The sequence below is a fragment of the Myiozetetes cayanensis genome, unplaced genomic scaffold (genome assembly GCF_022539395.1).
Source record: "Myiozetetes cayanensis isolate MyiCay16 unplaced genomic scaffold, myiCay2020 scf14, whole genome shotgun sequence".
NCBI lineage: Eukaryota > Metazoa > Chordata > Aves > Passeriformes > Tyrannidae > Myiozetetes > Myiozetetes cayanensis.
This window is the reverse complement of record NW_026087048.1, coordinates 1,942,131-1,963,626: the sequence shown is the minus strand read 5'-3', so window position 1 is coordinate 1,963,626 and position 21,496 is coordinate 1,942,131. Positions and strand designations below refer to the sequence as shown.

At 43.9% G+C, this 21,496-nt stretch overlaps 1 protein-coding gene across 1 annotated transcript; it reads left to right on the top strand.

Annotated features, from left to right (window-relative positions):
- The first annotated feature begins 285 nt into the window (after positions 1–285).
- On the top strand, positions 286–19,517 carry CA12 (carbonic anhydrase 12). The gene is made up of 10 exons (XM_050309171.1): positions 286–391; positions 3,416–3,436; positions 8,781–8,960; positions 10,580–10,722; positions 11,480–11,575; positions 13,105–13,168; positions 13,597–13,754; positions 14,809–14,935; positions 18,232–18,316; positions 19,139–19,517. The coding sequence occupies exons 1-10, from the start codon at positions 301–303 to the stop codon at positions 19,221–19,223; spliced, it is 1,050 nt and encodes a 349-aa protein (XP_050165128.1). The 5' UTR covers positions 286–300; the 3' UTR covers positions 19,224–19,517.
- The last annotated feature ends 1,979 nt before the right edge of the window (positions 19,518–21,496 follow it).

Below are 21,496 nucleotides of genomic sequence, written 5' to 3'. Positions count from 1 at the left end.
GAGCCTGCCCTGAGAGCCCCTCACTAGAACTGAGGCAATGAAGGATATGATCACTTTTCTGAGGGTGTTGGGACCTAGAGGCAGGTCTGATTACATCATTTGTTTGGGGTTGAGTCTCAGGAGCTTTATAAAAAGCAGTCCTAAAAGCAAGGAGAGAGAAAAGGGGAGAGGAGGGCAACAACTCATTAGCAGGAGCTCCGTACGTGTGCATCCTGCTCCTTGCCACATGTCTGCAGGGGGATTTCTTCAGAGTGCAGAGCAACCTGGGAACTGCTGGAATATTATAAGTCTTTCCTTGAGATGTCAGCCAAGAGCTTCAGTGTAGTCACAGTGGCTACTGTGCTGATTTTCCTCCTAAAGACACAACTCTCAGTGCAAGCGCCGGTGAATGGTAAAGTCTTTCAGCTTTCTATTTTACTGTAACTTAGGGCAGATGTGTGTGCAGAAAACTTAATTGTGGCATATCTTAATTAATTAGTACTGCTTTAATACCCTGCTCAAAGTTGATTGTGTATTGTTGCAGGCTGTGGTTGTTTGGAGTTAGTATCCTAATTTCAGTTTCTCAGAATAGGTGTTCTGGCACACACAGGAAAGGGAAATTTGTCCTCTGGTTTAGTTTGCATTACAGAGTTCTTTCATGCTCAGTGTGCCTTGCTTTGTCACCTTTTTATTTCTCATAGAAGGAAGCAGAGACTCAGAGTTAGTGGAAGCATCACACCTTTCCCTCTGCCCTGTTTATTTTTAAACTGGAGGGGGAAAAAAGGAATCCCTGTGAAGTACCCCTACACTAGACCTCATTATATTTAAATAGGATTAGTTCTTTTTAGGAGTGGATGTTCATATATTCAAGCTGATTATAATAAATTTTCACCCTTTCAAGCTAATTATCATCCACCTAGTGTTGTTATAGGATACCAGGGGGAATCATTCTAAAGGGTTGTGTGAGAGGACATAAATTCATGGGACCAAAATCCTGAAGGTTCAAACATGATCCAGAGCTGTTGGCTCCATGCAGAGCTCAGCCAAGACAAGCATTTAACCATTTTTCATAGGAGCAGAATAACGTGTGGAATTCAAACTTTAAAGGTCACCTTTTGTTGTTCATATATCCTCTGAAAAATGCCAATATTCTCCAGCAGAATCTCCCACCCAAAGGGCAGAGGTGCTTTCCAGCATAACAGAATAAACTTTTTGCTTTCTGGGTGTTTTCTGTGACCACACAGAAGATTTGGAGTTGAAAGGATGTGTTGAAAAGACATCCTGAAGGGAATGCTGGAGAGCTCCTGTCTTAGAATTTGGACCAAGGAATGGCAGGAGCTACAGTATCTGCCTATCTCTGACATCTTCCCAGGTAGATTATCACAACTGCAACCATTCCCACTTTCCCAGTGCCCAAGTGACATTGGAAAGGTATTTTTTCCCTGTCTGTTGATCAGTCAAAGGCAGATCCTCTGGCTCCAGGAATCCCCTCTGCCATGCCTGGGCATTAACTGTGCTTCTCATCCACACCCACCCACATGAGCAAAGGGACAGGAGAGTGCTCCCAGATACACAGCTGTTCACTGTTCCCTTCTGGATGAGAAGCCTCCAGTTTTGGGAGGCAGGGTGACAGTCTGCCTCATCCTCATTTCATCAGCAGCCTCTGATTTCATCAGAGGAAGGGCAATAACCTTGCTCACAGTCTGAAGTTGGCAGCTCTGTGTGACCATCCAGCCCAGATCAAGAAGAAGAAGATTCTGCCATCTGGTCACCTCTTCATGTCCTGACCTGAGCTGGCTGAAGGGGGTACAGATGTGCCTCAGCCCAACCTGCACCAGTTGCTATGGTTGTGCTCACCAGTGAAGTGGTAGTGAATTGCAGATCATCAAAATGCTCGTGGGCTAAGGAATATTTCACTTGGCAAAAGACTTGAAGCTTGCATTTATTTTTGTGTCAAGTGGTTTAACTGGCCATAGTATTGAAAATATTTGAAATTGGTTGGTTTAAGGTTATTCTAGATTGTGAAAATCACAGTTTTGACACTCCACACACATTTCAGTGGTCAGTAAGAGCAAGAACAGAGCAGCTATTGTAGTTAAGCCAATATTTCTTCAAACCCTGCTCAGATGAGGATATTTCTAAAACCTGCTGCCAGTCCATTGCTATCTTTATGCAAGTTTTACCTGCAGCATGTTCTGAGCAGAAGACATAAGGAACCCCCAAAGAACCTCACTCAGAGATAATCCCTGCAGAGTGAAAGGGGAGAGGAAAATGAGGTTTCCCCTCCTGAAATCAAAGACAGTGCATGAATTCTTCTACAAGGAGAACCTGAGGTCTTCAGCCAGGATGATTACACAGCTTCAAAAATTCCAGTGGAAATGAACCAGGCACTCTGGTCCTAACAGACTGGAAGCAGAGTTCAGTGTTCCAGGGTGACACAAAATACCAACACAAAAGAGCCAAGTGCAGCTGTTTTGCACTTCCCTACCAATTAATCCCAAACATTTCACACACCATCCCCTAGGAGAAGAGCTGTACCTGTGACAGCATTTCAGAGCACAGGAAATGCAGCCAAGAGCCAGCTATGGTGCCTGTAAGGATAATTATCTGCCTGCCTGCCTGCACACACTCACAGGCAGACCTGTAATTCAGGACTGCTTTCTAAGCAGAAGCAAAATTAAATTTGCAAAGAACGAAGATCTGCATGAGCCCCACAACCAGAACAGTTCAGGTCTGTCAGGACAAGCACCTCTAACTATGCAGCAAGCTGTATGGTTGTAGGTCTCAGGACTAGGAATAAAATCATTTAAAAGAGCTTTTAATAAGCCAAGACATTTCCAAAGACATGCAGAGACACTGTCCCAAGTTCAGTTCCTTGAGCAGTAGGTAGGTATTGATCCTTTTAACACTCACTCCCCCTCCCAGGATTCTCTGAGCTCTAAGGGTTCATGTATCATATTCCCTTTTTTCACAGTCTAGTAATTTCTGATTCAGTTGGCAAATCCCAGAGCTGTACAGAAAAGACTGGCCATCATTTCCCACTGTAGCAACTGGCAATCCACTGATGGTTTTCAAACTCCTCAACCAGGCATGAAGGGGTTTGTTATAGCTACACCCCACTGAAATTCCTTTGCTTCCTAACCAGAAAAAAATCAGGGATGCACCTACACACAAAGTCTGGGGATATTCCACCAGAGAAAAAAAAATAGACTGTCAACAGTTTATGGGCAGGATTACAGGGATAATTATGATTATAATTTGGGTGAGAAAGTTCATAATCTTTGGAAGTGTCTCTGGTTTGCTCAAGAGCTGGGGCTGGGAAAACAGATAAAAGTATTGCACAGTTCAGCACAGGGGTTTGAGCAGCAATTTGTTTCTTTACAGAGTAAGATCAATGTCAAATATTCACAGTAACATTTTCTTTGTCTTTAAACAGGGTCAAAGTGGTCTTATATTGGTAAGTACTAATTTGTGTAACTCCTACATGCTAAGTTATGGCTTTCTTCTGTATTTTAAGGATAAGTTGCCAAATGTGTTCTGGTGACCACTTACTGGGTTCACCACCTTTACCCAGGTTTGGAGCTGCTCAATTGTCTCGATATCTGTTCTTCAGCCATCAGGTTCCCCATCTGGGTGATGAGAGCCACTTACTGAGTTCTAAACTGCCTTGTGGAATGGCAGGCACTTCAGCACACTGAGGGTGGCCCCACAATTGCAGAGGTTCCCCAAAGCCCTGGTTCCTCACAGTCACAGGCCAGCAGCACATCTGAACCCGGCTCTGCAGGGACCATTCCTCCCCCTGCCCACGGGGGTCTTCATTTTTGAGTCAGAGTTCAGCAAATCACCTGTATCACGTTACTGCAGACCCCAAAAATCCCAGCAGTGACAAAACAGACTAATTCATACTCAGCAAAGCAGTGTTAATTTGTACCTAATTGAACTAATTTGTAACTAGTCCTTTTTGTCAGCTACTGACCCAGAAGGACCTGGTGGCTGCTCAGAAAGAAGAATTACCCAGATGTTTTCTTTTAACTGGTCAAATCCTCTAGCCAGGTATTTCCTCACCCAGAGTAGCATTTTATATGCCACATGCCCACAGAGAAGTAGCAGTACTGGGAACCTCACCAAAAAATGCTTGTTCTTAAGCTGCTGGTGCTGCTCCAAGACAACACAAAGAACCTCTGAGCCTGAAGTTGCCTCTCAGAACCCCTCCCTTTGGCTGAGCTCCACTTTACCTGACTGGCTTCACGTAAGCAGAGGGAAAACTGGCAGCTGCAGGTCCATGGGCACTGTCTGACTGCCCCTGCACACACAGGCACTTCACACTCCCAGCAGGAAAAAGTCTGACAGGTTTGATTGACAAAAGCCTGGGGTTTCCACCTCGACAGCAGCCATCAGGCAAACCTAACCCTGCTGGGCTGTGAGGAAAACAAGGCTACTTCTGCTTCTTTTGCCATCAAAGTAGAAGTTTTGCCCTCCATCCCAGGGTAGTGGTTGTTTCAATTGGTTACTTCTCCCTTTCTGGGAATTTGAGGGCTGGTGTTGATTTCAAAGTGTGTTGTTCTCTGTGCCCACCTTCATCAATTCCTGTTAAGCTCTTCCATACTGCAATCTGATTTCCATATTCTAACGTGCTAGAGGATAGAGGGAAGGTTCACAAAACAGATTATCTTTTTCCTTCAACTACTGATTTCAAAATATATCCACCAAAACATATATATGTATATATAAATATACAAAAGCAACTTCGAAAAATTAAAGTACCACTGAACTTGTACAGAGTAGTACAGAAAAGCAGAGGTGGAACACTGATCTGCACAGAGAAAACCAGATACTAGACTGCACTAAGCCAGAGAAGAGCCTCTCCAGACTCTTCTACTGATCTTGGTTCCTTATGGCAGCCTAAACCTCCCACTATTTATCTTCATCCCTGAAGCACTTTGCAGTGCCTCACTCCAATCAAGTCAATAGGAAGGGAAAGGAAATCATAATTTCCAGCACTATCACAATCACAGTGCAGACTGATGTCAAGATGAGGGACTAGGTATAAGATTAAGGGTGGAGTAGGAGCAGATTTGTTGAGTAGGAGAATATGTTCAAAGTAATAGTGCCAACAGAATTATAAATGTGCCTTAGCATGTGAGGAGACAACCTCATGCTGCAATGTAGACACAAGAACTGTTGTTAACAGACATCATTGTACTTGCAAGCTCTTTCATTCTCCTCTTGCCAAATACTCTGCTTCAATTCAGTGGGGTGCTGAGAACCTGTGCTAAGACCCCTCCAGCTCCCTTTAGGAAATGCCAGCTCTGGTGAACACACTAAAGGATGCCTCAGATTTCTCACACAGCACTTGAACGCAGTAGCAGGGACAGCTACAGCCCTTGGCAATAATTCCTCTCTCTCTCACAAGCTTCCCTCTGGACACCCCCACCCTGGCTCTGTGTGCAGGGAACGGTGGGACTGAGCTGTGCTGAGCTCTGAGGGCAGAGCTGCACTCTCAGCCTTCACTGCTGCTCCAGCTTTGGAGCTGCCAGCTGGCTGAGGGCAGGCAGAGGGCTGGGCCTGGCTGCAAAAGCACCACAGACGTTCCTGGGTTACTCACCCAGCGCAGTCACCAGCGCCGGGTGTTCAGATCAGGAGAACTTGGACAGACTGCGAGGAGCTTGAGCAACACGGGTATTAATTGGTCACCAGAGCAGAACTCTGCTGCTAACACTGGTGATTCACAGGCCTCTTTTCTCCTGAGCCAGTGTGCACACCCTGGGAGCAGACCCCACCGGGGGGCTGTGGGGCTGCCTGCAAAGCCAAAAGCTGTCACAGGAGATGACACGATGGGCACAGGCAGCCTTGGGCTGAGCGTGGTTTGCTCAGCTCACTGGGCAGCCTGACTATCCAGGGAATTATTCCTGCTTTGTTTACAGACAGCTTGTGTAAAACAGCCACGAGGGCACAGTCAGGCTCAGGGCTGTTTACAGTGTGGTAGGGGAACACGGTCCTGGAAAATCATATAAAAGAAGGCAACCCACAAGCTGGATTTGAGCAGCCTGAGTTTGCACTCCCTACACCAGGGAATGTTCTTGGCAGCTCTGGGAGCACGAGGGTCCTACTTCCACTCACACCAACAGCTCCCTGCCTTCATTTGCTCACTCCAACAGCAGAATAACAGTGTTGAGTGGGCAGAACAGGCCCATGGCACAGTTATTGCTCTGCTGACAGTGCTGATGGGATCCTCAGAGCAGCAAACACCTTCTGAAGTGCCTGGGCCCTTCACAAATGTTTCACAAAAGAAGGAAATTAACTATGAAGATAATTTTGCAATACTTCTTATGTTAATACCTTTGGGGACTTGTAGCCCAGGCCAATGTTAATACATCCACATGCTGTTCTTTATTCAGCAGTGATCAGACAAAGCCTTTGTAAACACGATGTGATTTCCACTGAATTTATCTGAATGTGCTGGCACAGAAAAAGGAAAATCTGGTTCACAATCAATCATTCATTTTCAACAGACCTAGCTGAGAAATGCCTTCCAGCTGTGTGGTTTATCTGCCATGGAAATCTCAATTTCACACATGCAAACCCGAGCTGCAGCGAGCTCAGCTCTTTGAGACCAGGCACTGAAATTAGAAAGACTACATGACAAAAGGCAGAATTCCTATAAAAACCGGGTTTGTACCAAAAAATGGGGTTTGTTTGGTTTGGTTTGGTTTGGTTTTTCTTAATTGAAGCAAAAACTGCTGTAGCTTAAAGGCCTGTGAGTGAGCTGCAGAGTTATGTCAAGGAAAGGATAAGTGTTAGTAAAGATCAAGGCACATAAAGGCTGTGATAACTACAGCATTTTATAGAAAACACTAAAGTTTTCCTTCTGAGCTGGTGATGGAGGTGTGGAAGTTCCCATATTCTGCTGCCAACTCTTTAGGGCATTCAATTTATCCAAACATAGTACTGAAAAAATGGTTTGTAGTTCATGACATGGTTTTCACTGGCTGGGACTAGACTAGTGTTTTATACAACAATTACCTATTTAATTATCAAGTCTCCAAACTCGTGATGTGCAATATATCAAAGTCTTCTTGCAAACTCACTACTCTAAAAAACCTTTTTTAAATTACTGAGTCTTTTCTTACAATAAGGGCTTCTCACCAGTCTTTCTGACACTACTGCACTCTTGGCTCCGTGAAAAATGTTAAATTTCAGTGCCATTGTCTGGCATATCAAGTTTCAGCCTAAGAAACTGTCATTTCCTGGCATATCCTGATGTATCTTTTCCTGGGAAATATTCTTGAGTATATATGGAACTTATGCTCCTGTGGATGTATTTGTTATTTGCCAAAACATAGGTAGAGGATAGTATGGAGTCTTCTATAATGTCAGCATAACATTTAGTAGCTTTTTCAAGGAATTTCAGTAACTTCAGGATCTAAGAGGAGAGAAATTAATGTGATTATCAGCAAAGTGGAGTCAAAGATTTAAGCTGCAGCAACATCAAGGCCTATTCCTACTGAAAATCACTGATTGAGGCTCACTGTCCACACTGCAAACAATGTCATGTGCTAACCTATGTCTTGAATAATTTCAAACAGCTTTGGCAGTGAAATAAGTCTGTCTTTAAGCACCAGAATTGCACTTGCCTCTGTCACACACACTGTTTAAGTCAGACTCACCTCCACTATCCATATGCTTGGCACCTGCCTTGCATGTAAATAAAGTGGGCCTCTAAAAATATCCTCCTGATTGTTCATTTCCTTCAGAAAGGATCTGAACTCGCTTTGCCACTGATGACCCGATCTTCAAAGAAGCCACAGGGAATATTACAGGTCTGGAAAAGAAGCCTTGTAACCAAAGGCTCAAGGGACTTTTAGTTCAAGAGAAGTGAGAAACGACATCCTCTGTGTTGGAAGAACTTCAGTGAGGAACAAAAGTATGACAAGAGGCTCACAGTGAAAATCGAGCTGGGCACTAATGAAGTATCTTTTACCTGAAAAGCTTAAAGGAAGAGTAGATGTTTATTCCCTTCTGAAAGACGTGGCCTCCTTGAAGCAGAAACTGCTGCAGGGAGGTCCAGGGCCCTGTGCTATCCAGACCAGGCTGGTGATCCCAAAAGACCTTCCTGCCTTGGAAAGAATCATGAGGAGCGTTCAGAGACAGGAGGAACACAAGTTGCAAGTGTTTCTTTTGGTATTTAAATCCAAATAGTCTCAGCTTACAGCTCGTGAACAGCTGCTGGCTGTTAATGTGTAATTAAATCAAAGGCACAATTAAAATTCTCTTGATATTATCTATTCTTTGTAGATCCTACCTCGGGGCGAAAGACCACGATGAAGAACAGTTTCATCAGAGTCTGAGCAAGTTCTTGCAGGTCAAATTATCATAACACCTTCCATTTTTTGCAAGTTAGCTTTTCAGTGTGGGTTGTGCAATCTTGCTGGAGAGAGCCAGGCAGTCTGTACAGTGAGGGAAAGGCTGTGAGGGGCTGGCTTTTTGGGCACTGAACTCTGTCACCATGAGGTCACTTCTTGCAGGTCTAGCCCAGGGAGCTGCCAGCCCTGCAGTTCCCAACATCAGCAGCAGTTGAGACTGTCAGAAAATCGAGGGGCAGCGAAGGCAGTGAAGTGTTTCTATCTGAGATTTTTTTGGCATTTGGCCCTTTTCTATCCAATGGTGCAATTTTCCAATATCCAGTTTTCTATCCAATGGAAAGATAAAATTAACAAAACCTGCCTAAAAATTCAGAAAAGGGCTTCCTTTCCAAATTTGGTGTGAAGGCTTGACAAATGTGTCTCTGTTGATCTACACAGGTCCTGAGGGAGAGAAAGCCTGGCCAAAGAAATACCCATTTTGTGGAGGAGTGTTCCAATCTCCAATTGACTTCCACAAGGATATTCTCCAGTATGATTCCAACCTCCTGCCTTTGGAATTCATCGGCTACAACGTGTCCTCCACGGAGCATTTCACACTGACCAACAATGGTCACTCAGGTGAGGGAGCTCAGTGACAGCACAAGTCGGCAGTTGCAGGAACTCCTGGGTTTTTTTGCTTCCTGGGTGAACTGCTTTGGTTATCAGATGAAATCAGGCTGTGATGATAAAGCCTTCACATCAGCATGCCCACATCTACAGCACAGGCTAGGGAAGCCCAGGGATGTACCAAGACTTAGGGATTCTGTTGAAAAGAGACAGACTGATAAAAATATGGGTGTAATGGGTAATGTAGTGGGCCTCTGACATTCTGGGCTATCAAAGCAGCTCAACTGAATTACATGGGCAGGGAGGGATGGAAAAAAAAGAGCTAAGAGCACTATTGTGTTCCTTTGACTCCAGACAGAAACCTCCTCAGTGTAGGATAAGACAGGTAAGAAGACAGAAGAATAATTAGAATTAGCATACAGATATACCCTCCCCACTGTGGCACTAAACCAAAGTGTCAGTACAGGAGGTAAAAGCAGAAAAGATGCAGTCTCATAAAGATCTACTACATTGACACAATATACAATACCAGTTAGCTCCACCACTTCTCATTCCTTCCTGAAACATTTCAAGACATGGGAATAAACAGTTATAATACCCTCCTTCTTTGTATCCTCCTCTGTTGTATTAGCTCAAAATAACCTGATGTTATAAAGTGGCCCCTGCTCTGCTCTGGCACGTTTGGTTAAAAGATGCCCAGCATGCAAAAGTCTCTTTTTCTCTCATCCTGCTCCACTGAACATCATAAGCCCATTCTTAGGACACGATTCCTGGTTTTCCTCTGAATCAATTTCTCCATCAGACATCAGGTTGCTTTGAACTAGGAATGGCTGGAACACCTTTGCCCTGTGAGCCTTCCTTTCCTAAAAGTCCTTCTTGGTCCTGAGTGAAAGACTATACTGAAGCTGTTGCTTCATGAAGTACCAAACATCTCAAGTGAACAGTGAGAAGTTTCTGCTGAGTTGAGAGTTACTGCTGCCATTTCTACACCAAAAAAAACCCCAAACCCAGCCTGTCATCCCCACTGGAGAGCATTAGTGAGCAGGAGGGAGGGAATGCATGCAAAGGTCTCCATCCAGTCAAGAGAGGAAATGCTAATTCTTAAGGCCTGCTTGGCATCAGAGTTCTGGGTTTTGGAAACTGTGAGGAGAGGGGGAAGTTTATTTGGTTTTGACATGTGCTCCTAAAAGAAGATTCAGAAGCAGAGGGGCTCAATGTAACAGGAGATAAAAAACATTATGATAAATATTAATTCATTAAGACATTTTCAGTTATTATAAGGGGATTGAAAGAAGGCACATGAGCCTAAGTTTTGCTTCAATATGTCAATAATTGTCCCTTCAACAAGTCTGAGATAAATTTGAGTTCTTCAGGGACAAGCAGGATTTCCATTCTCACACTCAATTCCTTTCTTTAAGAAAGTAGAAAAAGGATATGTTCTAAATTGTCCTGATTTACCTAGAAAGGGACTAAAGAGCACTGAAGTGTTCATCTCCCCACAGACTGAGCTGGGTCTGAGTTAAGAACCTGCTTTGTTCACGCTCCCTACGCAATATCCTCAGACACAGGATTTTCATTTGCCCTGTTCTTGAGGGCTGTGGTATCACTTGCTCTGTTTGCTCTGCCTGCAGTGAAAATGTACCTGTCACCCACCATGCACATCAGGAACCTCCCTTTCGAGTACACTGCCTCTCAGCTCCACCTGCACTGGGGGAACCGCAACAAGTCGGAAGGCTCGGAGCACACGGTGGCTGGGAAGCACTTTGCAGCAGAGGTAGGACGAGCTCAGCTCAGGGAAAGAGCAAAGACCCCCCTGCAGCTCCCACCGCTTCCAAGTGGGACCTGTGTCCTGGGAATGAGGCTTTAGAGGGTGCAGAGAGCTGGGTACGTACTAAAAAAAGGGATTGTGCTGTCACTGAGTCAAGGAGTTGCAACTCCAAACTCAGAGCTGGAACGAGGTCACTTGAGTCATTTCAAGATATTTGACACCTCTGTAAACCAGGTGTACCTTTCAGCTACATGACACTGCTGCTCTATTTACCTTTACTCACCTTCTTCTATCCTTCTTCTATTCTTCTGTTACCTTTTCTAATCCTAAATGGTGGATTTGGGAATAGATTTTGATAGGAAGTACCAATCAGATATTTACCTCAAAATTATTAAAAGGGAAGTCAGTCAGAATAATTTGGCTGCATAACAGCACTTTAGGAATACATTTCTTCTCTAGTTACCTTTAACACTGAGTTTTGCATTATAAATATTGAAGTGTTAAGGTGGGTTTTTTTCAGAAAAATTTACCAGTACAGTCAAGATGCTTTGAAGCTGAAATCATTGATCCTCTTCCCCCTTCATTAGGGGGGTTGTGTGACTTGGCTACAGCTTTTGCTTTTCTCTAAGAAGATCTTACACCCAGAAATCACTCAAGGCCCCCCTGTTTTGTCTTGTCCTGAGGTGGCTGCATTGTCCTGTTTAGCTGTGCCCAGAACTGTGAGCATGACCCAGGTTACTGTAACCAAGTGTCTCCTTTGCAGCTGCACATTGTGCATTACAACTCTGAGAAATACCCAGATGTGACAGCAGCCATGGACAAAGAGGATGGCCTGGCAGTTCTGGCTGTTCTCCTCGAGGTAGGATGAGCATCCTTTGGGCTTTTGTTGTTTCAAGACATTGAATCATTTCCATCATTAAATCATCAACGTACAAGATTACCTGGATTATTTAACCATAGAATGGCTGCATAAAGGTTCTGCCTTTCCCCTTTCCCAATAAAAGGTCAGATTCCAGCAGCACACACCAAAACAGGAGCACATTCTGAGAAAAGAGGAATTCTGAGTATTGCCTCGTGCTTTTCAGCAAATTAACTGCAGCTATGTTCAATCCATCTGTGCATTCATTCACAGACTGATGACTGGTAGGGTTTGTCCAACAGTGAATTCCCAGCTCAGTTCCTCAGAACTGCTGTGGCAAGGAGCAGTTCTGGCCCAGCAGAGGCACAGGCAGGCACAGCCCTGCCTTTGACCACCACATGTAATCAGGATTTAACCACAGTCCTCGTGCTGCTCTCTTCCCAGATTCTTTGAATCACAGTTTACAGTAAACAAGTAAGTTCAGGGACCTTTTTAAAAGAGGACAGAAAGACAGCTTTCCAATTTTCCTCTCTAAAGCCCCACATAAAAAGATAATAATTATCATAAACAGATTTTTTTTTAGTACCCTGTACATACATGCCTCCCTTTTCTTGAGGATTAAAACTCCTCAATAAGATAACTGTAAAGGTAATTTTTAAATGTGAGGATTTCCTGCAGCATAGAAAACCAAACCCTCAGGTTTTCACATTTCCATCAAAAAAAGTGAAAATGTTCTAGTTAGCAGACAAAGCTCTCATTAATGTTATCCCAGCTCACTTCCTAGAAGCTCTAAGATTTTGACAGTAATTTTGTGTTAAATTTCAGTTAATTTGGAAGTTGCAGCTGTGAAAACTGTCAGAACATTGTATATTTGCTAGGGAATAACACTGGGATTCTGATTATTTCCAAGCAATGGTGTTTAAAAATCAAATTAGGGAACAATGGAGATTAAATCTTTGAAAAACTTTCAGCCAGCTGGTGGCCATTACAGTTGATCTGAGGACACCAGTTTACTATGTCTGGTTGTCAGAGGAGTTGCTAAGCACCAACTCTGAAGAATTCATGAAAAAAGACACTGATTATTAGCCAGAAGAGCTGCTGGTAGCAGTTGAAAAAGATGGTCTTTTCTGATAGTTGAGTTATAGCCCTTGTCAGTGGGACCCAGTGGTGCCATCCTTTATCTTCCTGGACTGAGGGGAGCAGCAGATTCAAGAATGCTTGTGGGTGGAAAACTGTGGCTTTGGCTAGAAATGATGATCTGAGGAGCCTCAGCTGAGAACTCATGCCTGCAAAGTTCTCAGAGGAAATGGTTTCTCTCCTTTGGCACAGCACTCCAAGCAGGCAAGGCCAACAGGGCCTTTCAGGGGCACACCAAAATTTACACTGCTGTTGTCAGGGCAGCATCCTGACAAGGCAGCTCTGACAGCTCAGCAGTGGGAGCATCCCTGTGGTTCTGAGGGCAGTGCTAGTGGTTTGAGTTATAAAAGCACTTCTGCCACTCTGGTACCTGAATATTTCAACCATTTCAGATTGGACCCTTCAACCCATCCTATGAAAAGATCTTCAGGCACTTCCGGAACGTGAAGTACAAGGGTGAGTGGCTGCATCACACTGAGCATGGCTGGTATCAGATGCCTCCCTGAGGGGGACTGAACTGGCTGCAGAAACAGCCCAGAGACCTCAACAAACCTGCCACAAGCTGTGAGACCTCCAAATGCAGTGCATTTCTGGAGCAGTGTAGGGCTGCCATGCACCACCCGTTCCTGGCTGGGCCTTATTTCTGGCACGCGGTGGCTTTTGGTTAATCTGGCCTTCAGTTTATCTTCCAGGATTCATATTTGATATCTAAGATTTGTACACAGAGACCCTAAAAAGCTGTGTTCCTTATTAAACTATCTCTGCCAAAAGGTATTTCTCCTATCCTAGTGATACAACACCCACAACACCCTACTTACTGAAAAGCAAATTCACTCCACTGGGGTAGGAACAATGCAGGATTTAACAAGAATGCCCTTTTGCAGACCAGAAGGTCCAAGTGCCTGGTTTCAACGTTGGAGAACTGCTCCCTGCCAGGCTGGAGGAGTTTTATCGCTATGAAGGGTCCCTGACGACTCCCCCCTGCTACCCCAGCGTTCTCTGGACAGTTTTCAGACACCCTGTCACGATTTCACAGGAGCAGGCAAGTGGCAACAGAGCACACGTTTCTCTGGCTGGGGTCAGCTAAAGAACAGCAAAGGAATATTCTCATTTCCTGGGTTTCTCTTACCTTCCTGTAAAAGTGAAAGAGAGCTGTTGCTGAAACCCTTCAAGTGGGAAGAACAGCACAGCAGTGACCTAAAGCAATATCCTGCTCTGTTTGTAGTTAGCATGTTTGCAGCTGACCAGAATAAACAAACAGCAGACAACAGCATAGTGATTGGTACAGTGTCAGCTTGAAAACATCACAGTCAAGTGAGACTAATTTCTATTTTCACTGTGTACTTACTCCCTGCTTAAAGACTTCCCATGAGTTGCTTGCAGATTAGTTTGTCCAGACTCCATGTCTGAACCCTACTCACCAAGTATTTTAGTGCTACTTCCATCCTGACTTAGGTATGACAGGTTGGGTAGATGTGAAGTCTCTAAAAAGCATGTGATGTGTTGCTTGTCAGTCTTGAATCCCTAGTGTTCCTCCCAACTGACAGTTTTTGTGCTCATCTAAATAATTTCTTTTGTTCTTAGGTGGCCACTTACACAAACTATAATAAACCCACAATCACTGTCTTCTGCTTCACCTAATTACAGACACAGGGGGCAAATGTTATTATCAAAATCTCTGATCAAATCACTGCATTCTCCTCATTATGAAAGTCCATTCTTACCTTTGTCCACTCTGTCAGATCGTGTCTTTAGCAGAGTAAAGAGTTCTTTATTCATAAAGTAGCTGTTAATACTGTTTAGGAGTTAGGCTGTGCTAGGGGGAACATGCTGGAAAAGGCCACCATGTTTCCTGCCATCCAGTTTTCCTGAGGGATAACCACTAAGCAGGATTAGTGTTGTCAGGATGTAAACAAAACACAGGTATGCCTTTGGAGATGCCTCCCTGTTCACACAGTATTCTGTATTTGGGCTCACAGGCCACCTAAGACCTAAGCATTACTTAATTATCCTCTTCCCTTTGATTTCAAACACACTCCCAAGATCAGTCCCTGGCACTGCTTCCCGGGAGCTGAGCAGGGTGCTTCCCTTTGTAGCTCCTGGCCCTGGAAACAGCCATGTACTGCACGGAGAGCGACGACCCAGAGCCCCTGGAAATGGTGGATAACTTCAGGAACGTCCAGGAATTCCACGAAAGACTGGTTTTTATCTCCTTCCAGGAAGGTAAGCTGTGTGAATGCTTCTGTGCAGAGACAGTGCCCAGTCATTTGGGGACACCTGAAATACTGAGGTGGCAGTGCTGTTGCACTGTGCCACTGCAGAAACACAGCCATCCCATTTTCCAGCAGATCCCTTTGTTCCCTTTCCTCCCTCAGCCATACCACTGACATTTGCTGGTTCTCAGCAGGGTCAGGCTTGGGTTTATGCAGACCACACACTCAAAAGGAATCACAGCTCTGCCTCCCAGGCACAGTGTTTTGGGGAAATCACACAGAATCAGAAGAGGTCCTCGAGGCCTTCAAACTTGACAAATAAAAATAACACTGGATTGTACGATCCAGTGTTACAAATTAAAAAAAAAAAAATAAAAAGAGGTCATCTTCTGAGGGAGAACTGATTTAAAAGCTTCATTATGCAGGGTTACACAATGGCAATGCATAGGTTTGGTGCAGACAAAAGTCTGCATCTGTGGTGAGGAGCTGAGCTGTACTCCACAGGAAGGCACTGGGGTATTACCAAATTATCAACAACCCTCAACAGCCCCACAATTAATACACAAACTGGTACTAGTTGTACAAATAACATTCTAATATACAAATATTCAAACATTCAAATAACAAATAACATTCTGAGCAAACTAAAAGATGGCTGAATAGCGAAAGAAGGAAAGAACTGGGGCATGTCAGTCTTTTTTCCTGCTTTTGTGGATTGCCTTCAAATCTCTGCTCAGGTCAGATTATGAACAATGATTTTTAACCAGCAGAATCAGGATTTGCAACACAGCTGCCAGGTTGCTGAGGTGAGGGTTTAGATCCATGCACAGACAACAGCAAACAACTCTACAGCAGTGCCACTGCAGAAACACTCTCTGAAGTAACAGAAGCTCCAGAGTAAGCAATTACACTTTCTGCCCCCCCAGTTTACCCAAATTCAGTGCCTGGTGGACTTGGCAGTGGTATGTTATTGATTCCTAACCACACCCATGAGCCAGTGATTTTCTGAGTCAGGCTGGTCAGTCAGAAATGAGAAATGCACTTTTCCATCTGTTCCTTAAGCTGACTTTTCAGCACCTGACTATATTCTCTTTGCAAATCACACTCAGTACTTAAAAGTAGAAGGTAGAGAGTTACAATCCATGATCCCAGGAACTGAAAATCAGACACTATATTTTCCTCCAGGAATCTCCAAACACTTCACAGAAATCTCCATTATTTCCATCCATGGGGGAAAATCTGACCCAGATGTGACTTTCTCAAAATTGTTGCTGTGAACCAGTGCCAAACCCAATAATAACATTTGGCTCCCCCTCTGCTAAGCCACATTATTTGGCTCCCGTGCAGAGGTGACACCAGCTACAAAAGCATTTCCAATGTCTCTTTAAAGCTGGCATGACTTAGCAGGGTTAAATGGAGTGGCTTATTGCCCATCCTGCTGTTCTTACCCAAGAACTGGTCTTTATGGCTATGAAAGACACTGCTCAGTGCTGCTTGAATAGAAAACCCATTCAGTCCAACAACATTTAATTACAGAAGCTCGTTGACTCTATCAGTGAACCATAGAAAAAATGCTCAGCCCGTTTCAGACAAGGTATTCACGGCCCCTGTAATCTCACATTCCACTCACCAGTCCCAAAGGCTCCCTCGCAGGTGCAGCCCCTCACCTACAGGGGGTCGAAAAAAAGAGACAAAAAAAAAAGGAAGGAAAAAAATGTTGCCATCAGAGCACAATTGAGGCCAGCTGGTTGGGGCTGCAAGTGCCTGATGCAGCTGAACCACTGCAGGGACACAGCACACCTGAGGAAAGGGAAGGCAGAGCCACCCAGGGAATCGTGGCTCAGGCCAGGCAAACACAGAACTTTGTGAGTTGTGCACACTTAGAGCCCGACCAAGCGGGTTGTCAGAGCAACTCTTCCACCCTTTCAGAGCCCAGGCTGCCACCTCCATCTGAGCACAGAGGCCACAAGATGGGGCCACTGGCCTGTGTTTGGCATCAGAATTGCAAACAGCTGAAGTGTTCAGTCACCCACATTTTTAATATCTAATTAATGTCTAAATTCATGCTCGCTCTTGACAAGAACATATTTCAAAAAGTCTCTATTCTTGCAGGATTATGCAGCACAACTGACATATGTTTACAATGTGTTCTGACTGTCAGCAATCTACTCCAGTGAAACCAGCTTCACGTTCATGCAGCTGGAATTTGTTCTGATGTTCAAACCTTCCAGTGTCCACGAGCTCAGTGGGAACTGGTGCCTAGTTCTGGTTATGGTACCATGCTGGAATACTGTCTAAGCAAATTTTGTAAGAAGACTGTCTCATCAGACAGAAATGCCCCCTAACCTTCCTCTTCAAACTACAAGCTCTTTTCTTCTACAGTTATCTATTTGGTACTGTACTTTCTTGTCCATTTGATGCACCTTTACTATAACAAAACTCCCTTTTTGTAAAATTGCTCTTCTTCAGTTGGACTTAAAATTAATGATGGGTTAAACAGGATGAGGTTAAATGCCAGGTTTGACATTTCTGTTTTCTCAGCAGCTGATTTAAAAATAGAAAATATTTAGATGGAATATATGAAACCTGTCAGTTTGACTCTGAAAGAGTTCTGATGTTGCTTAGAAAGAAAAAGTCATTTGATAAAATGTAAAAAACAATTAGGAAAATGCAGTTAAGAAAAGAGAGCTCACCTTCAGGCTCTTTGGGGAGGCCAAAATAACTAAAAATACTTTCTTTGCCAAATATATATATATATGAAGGTCACTAACAAATATAAAATTATAATGGTAATGCTTAATATCTCTATGCAAACAAAGGAACACTCAGTTCTTCATACCACTGTCCTGAACTCATTCTTACCTTCCTCAGCGCCTTTAAGCAATGTTCTCAAGAGCAGAGCAGATCCCTTTTCAGCTGTCCACTCTCACTGGTGTTGTTCTGCCTTGGAAAAACAAAAGGCATCGAATTTAACAGCCTTACTTGCCTGGGTTTACATTTGTATTTTGCTTATGATCTCTTATACATTATAGCACAAAAAATCAGGATTTCCTGGGCTCTCTGCCAGTGCATGTTGGTGCTGTGACTGCAGTGAGTGTCCAACGTCCCAGCACTGTGAGCTGTGGGTCCAGCTGTGGGAGCAGGACCTTCCAGTGCTCATCTGTGCAGTTATCCACACCACAATCACAAAAGGGGCTGCAGGAAAGCTGCAGCTGCAGAATGCAAATGTCCTGACCCCACAGGCACTGACCTTCTCCTCTCAAGTCAAGGATAATAACAGTTTGGGCTGCTCTCCCTCCCTTGCAGGTTTTGTTGTTTCTGCTGTGATAGCCTGCATCCTGGCAGTCCTCACCATCCTTGCAGTAGCCCTGTGTCTCCTGAAGAAGAGAAGGTAAAGCTGTCTGCCTGTCACATCTCAAACAAAAAACAAGTCAAACCAAACGTTTCCTCTGACACCAAGAAGTGCTCGTGAGTCCAAACCCGCTGATGTTTGATCTTTTACAAGAGATGATCTCTTCCTACAAACTCTGATTTGTTTTTATCGCTGTAGACATTATTTCCCTTGTATAACACACTCCAAAGCAATTCTGTTTTATTGCCAGCAAAATATGTTTATTTGGCTGAAAGGTCTCTCCATGCTGCAACCTTTGTGCCACCGTGGCCAGCATTCTGCCATGGCAGGAGTGGTTGGGTTTTGTGAAAAGCAAACATTTACAGTTGTTTCTCCACAGAATAATAATTGCTGGGGCAGTGCCCAAGTAAACCCTTAAAAGATGCAAGGCCAGGAAAGAGAGAACTGTATGGGAGAACCAGGGAGAACACAAACCCCAGAATATTTCCTGGAACAGTAAGGGAAATGAGGAGAAGGGAATTTTAGAACAACCTCTCCCAAAGTTCACATCATTTCAGGGGAAGGAATATATATTGCCAAAAGATCATTTTAGCCACTGTTTGCTGACAAAGCCAAATCCTGGGGAAAAAAAAAAATCTAAGATAACAAAAACTTTCCTACAGCCTGATCCCTTTGCATCCTACACTGACTCTGCACACAGAATGTGATCTCCTGAAATATTTCCAACAATAAGCTACGGTGACATTTGCACTGGCACAGAGAAAAACCATCTCATGCATGCATAATGGACCATCTTGGGTAACTAATGGTGCTTTTCCTTCACTGGCATTGCAGTTATTTATTACATTTGTTTTATTTCAGCTGCAAAAAGGAAGGGCAAGACAACAGGGGAGTCATCTACAAACCAGGCACGTACAAGGAGGAAGAGGACCTCTCCAAGATGTGATGCCCTGCTCTGTCAAAAAGCCCCTTTTCACTCATAGCACTGATTTACTTTGGGTCGGGGAGACACACCTCTTGTCCTTGGCTAATGATAAACCTCAGGAGAGTTCTAAAAACAGGCACCAGCCAAAAGTGTTGTGTAGCCCTCTCTTCCCCTGTTTTCCAGGGAGATACCATCAGTGAACACCCCTGAGCTGAATTCCTCACCACATTCCTTTCATGTCTGCTGCTCACTGAGTCTGGGTGTTCTAACTGATTCTACAGTTAATCCTAAACTCCAGTTTTAGGGTTTGCTTAGCACAGGTTTTCCCACAGGTGTTGCAATCTGCAGGCTCTCAGCAAGCTACAAGCACTCCTCCCTGCTAAATCCGGGTGTTGGTTTCAGCATCCTGAATATGAACAAGATAAAGGGCAAACTGTATTTGAGATAAGAGTTTGGACTGGGCTGTTCAGCTGATGCAGTTTTTATAAGCACAGCAAACGATGCCAGTGCATTCACCAGTGGAACTGGAAAGGAGGGAGAGGCAAATGTAAATGCAGTGGGAGCCACAGGGATTAGTAATGGAGTTCAAACCCAGGAACTCAGTGCTGAAAAAACACTACTGCCAGAGGAGCAGCTCCCCTTCCAGACACCCCACAGCCTCACAAATCTGCTGCGGGGGCCAGCCCTGACTGTCACTGGAGTGAGAGAAGCATCTTGTCCTATTATCCTGCTTTATTTATAGTGTGTGGGTGAATGATGTGGAGATAATGGAGTTGCTGCTGCTTTTAAGCAGACTTGTCATTTAATCCTGAAATCCTGATTGATTTTACAGGATCTATTACAGCTGCAATTAAACAGTAGGTGGTTTTGCTGATTTAGTTCTCTGACTATAGTAATTTAATTCCTAGAAAATAACGTAAATTATCTTTTCAGACCTTGTAAAATAGATATTTGAGTCCCATTATACATTTCTGAAGGTGAGAAGCATCAACCTGACTCAGTTTTCACTGAAGACAATGTGGAATGTCACTGACTTCAGGAAGAAAAGGGTGTAGCCAGCCCCAGTGCCTGCAGAATTCCTCTTGAATTTGACATTTAAAGTGAGGATCTGAGATGCTTGTAGTTAATACACGCAGAGGAAGTGACACAGCACAGGCTTATTCCTAAAATAACTCCAGGTCTGAATGCTGCTGAACACCACAACCTGAACTTCCCACTTGGAGCCACCCCACATTCAGCAGCAGCACCACCACAGTTGGGATCTTTAATAAATAAACTCTTATAATCTGTGTTTTCTCCTTTAAAGAAGGCAGATGCAGACAGTTTCAGCATGGAATGGTTTAGATTCTTTCCCTTCCATCCCCAAGAAAAGTGTTTCCTGTCAAAAGCAAGCTTTTGGAGTGCCAGGAGAAAGAACTTACTGCTTACTGTACATGGAATTTAGGAGCACAATCTTACAGCTAAGAAAATTGCATATTCCAGCATTTTTATCTCACATAAACAAACACATGAAGGTCATCTTGTTGAAAGGTTTGAAGTTATTTAAAAAGCAGCAGTTGTGTGCTATGGTGAACATTACTTACTGTTTGAATAAAGACAAGATTAGATAATAAATCTTTATGCTTTTTCTTTGGCTTCTCTTGTTTCTTCTTGAGGAGTAACATTTTATTGTGTGTTTTAATCTTCAGCTCAACTGATTAGAAACATCCACTGATCACTCTCTTTTGCAGGCAGCATCCTTGACACCTGCAAAAAGCAGCATAAAAACCTCAGCCAAGGCAAATTCTCACAGCACCAGCACAGAAAACACCACACACGAGGCACAAAATGCCTCCTTCGGGATTGTTCCTTCAGCAAAAGGACAAACTGAAGAGGGATTCACACCAATCATATTCCCACTTACAACACCCTCTAATTGCGTGGAGTCCTCCTATGAAATCCAGGCTGCCTTGGAAAATGCAAACACACGGGAAGCTTTGTTTTTCTTTAATATTTTGTTACCAGTTTGCACTGCCAGTGGTCCCTGAGCTGAAAGAATCCAACCCCATATGTGGGCTCTGTAGCTACTGTCATTTAATAACCCTACTGAAGTATCACATTTTTTAACAGTTTCCAGGAGATTCCTCGTGTCATTCTTACAGGCACAGTATTCCAGATGCCTGGAAAAAATCAGGCATGGTCAGAAAGCCAGATGCAGTTACCATGTCCCCATAATAAACCAAGTTACAAAAAAGTCGTTCTTAACTTCAGCTAAAATGGTGGGAAGAAAACGGAGTAGTTTTGCTATGGCAAGG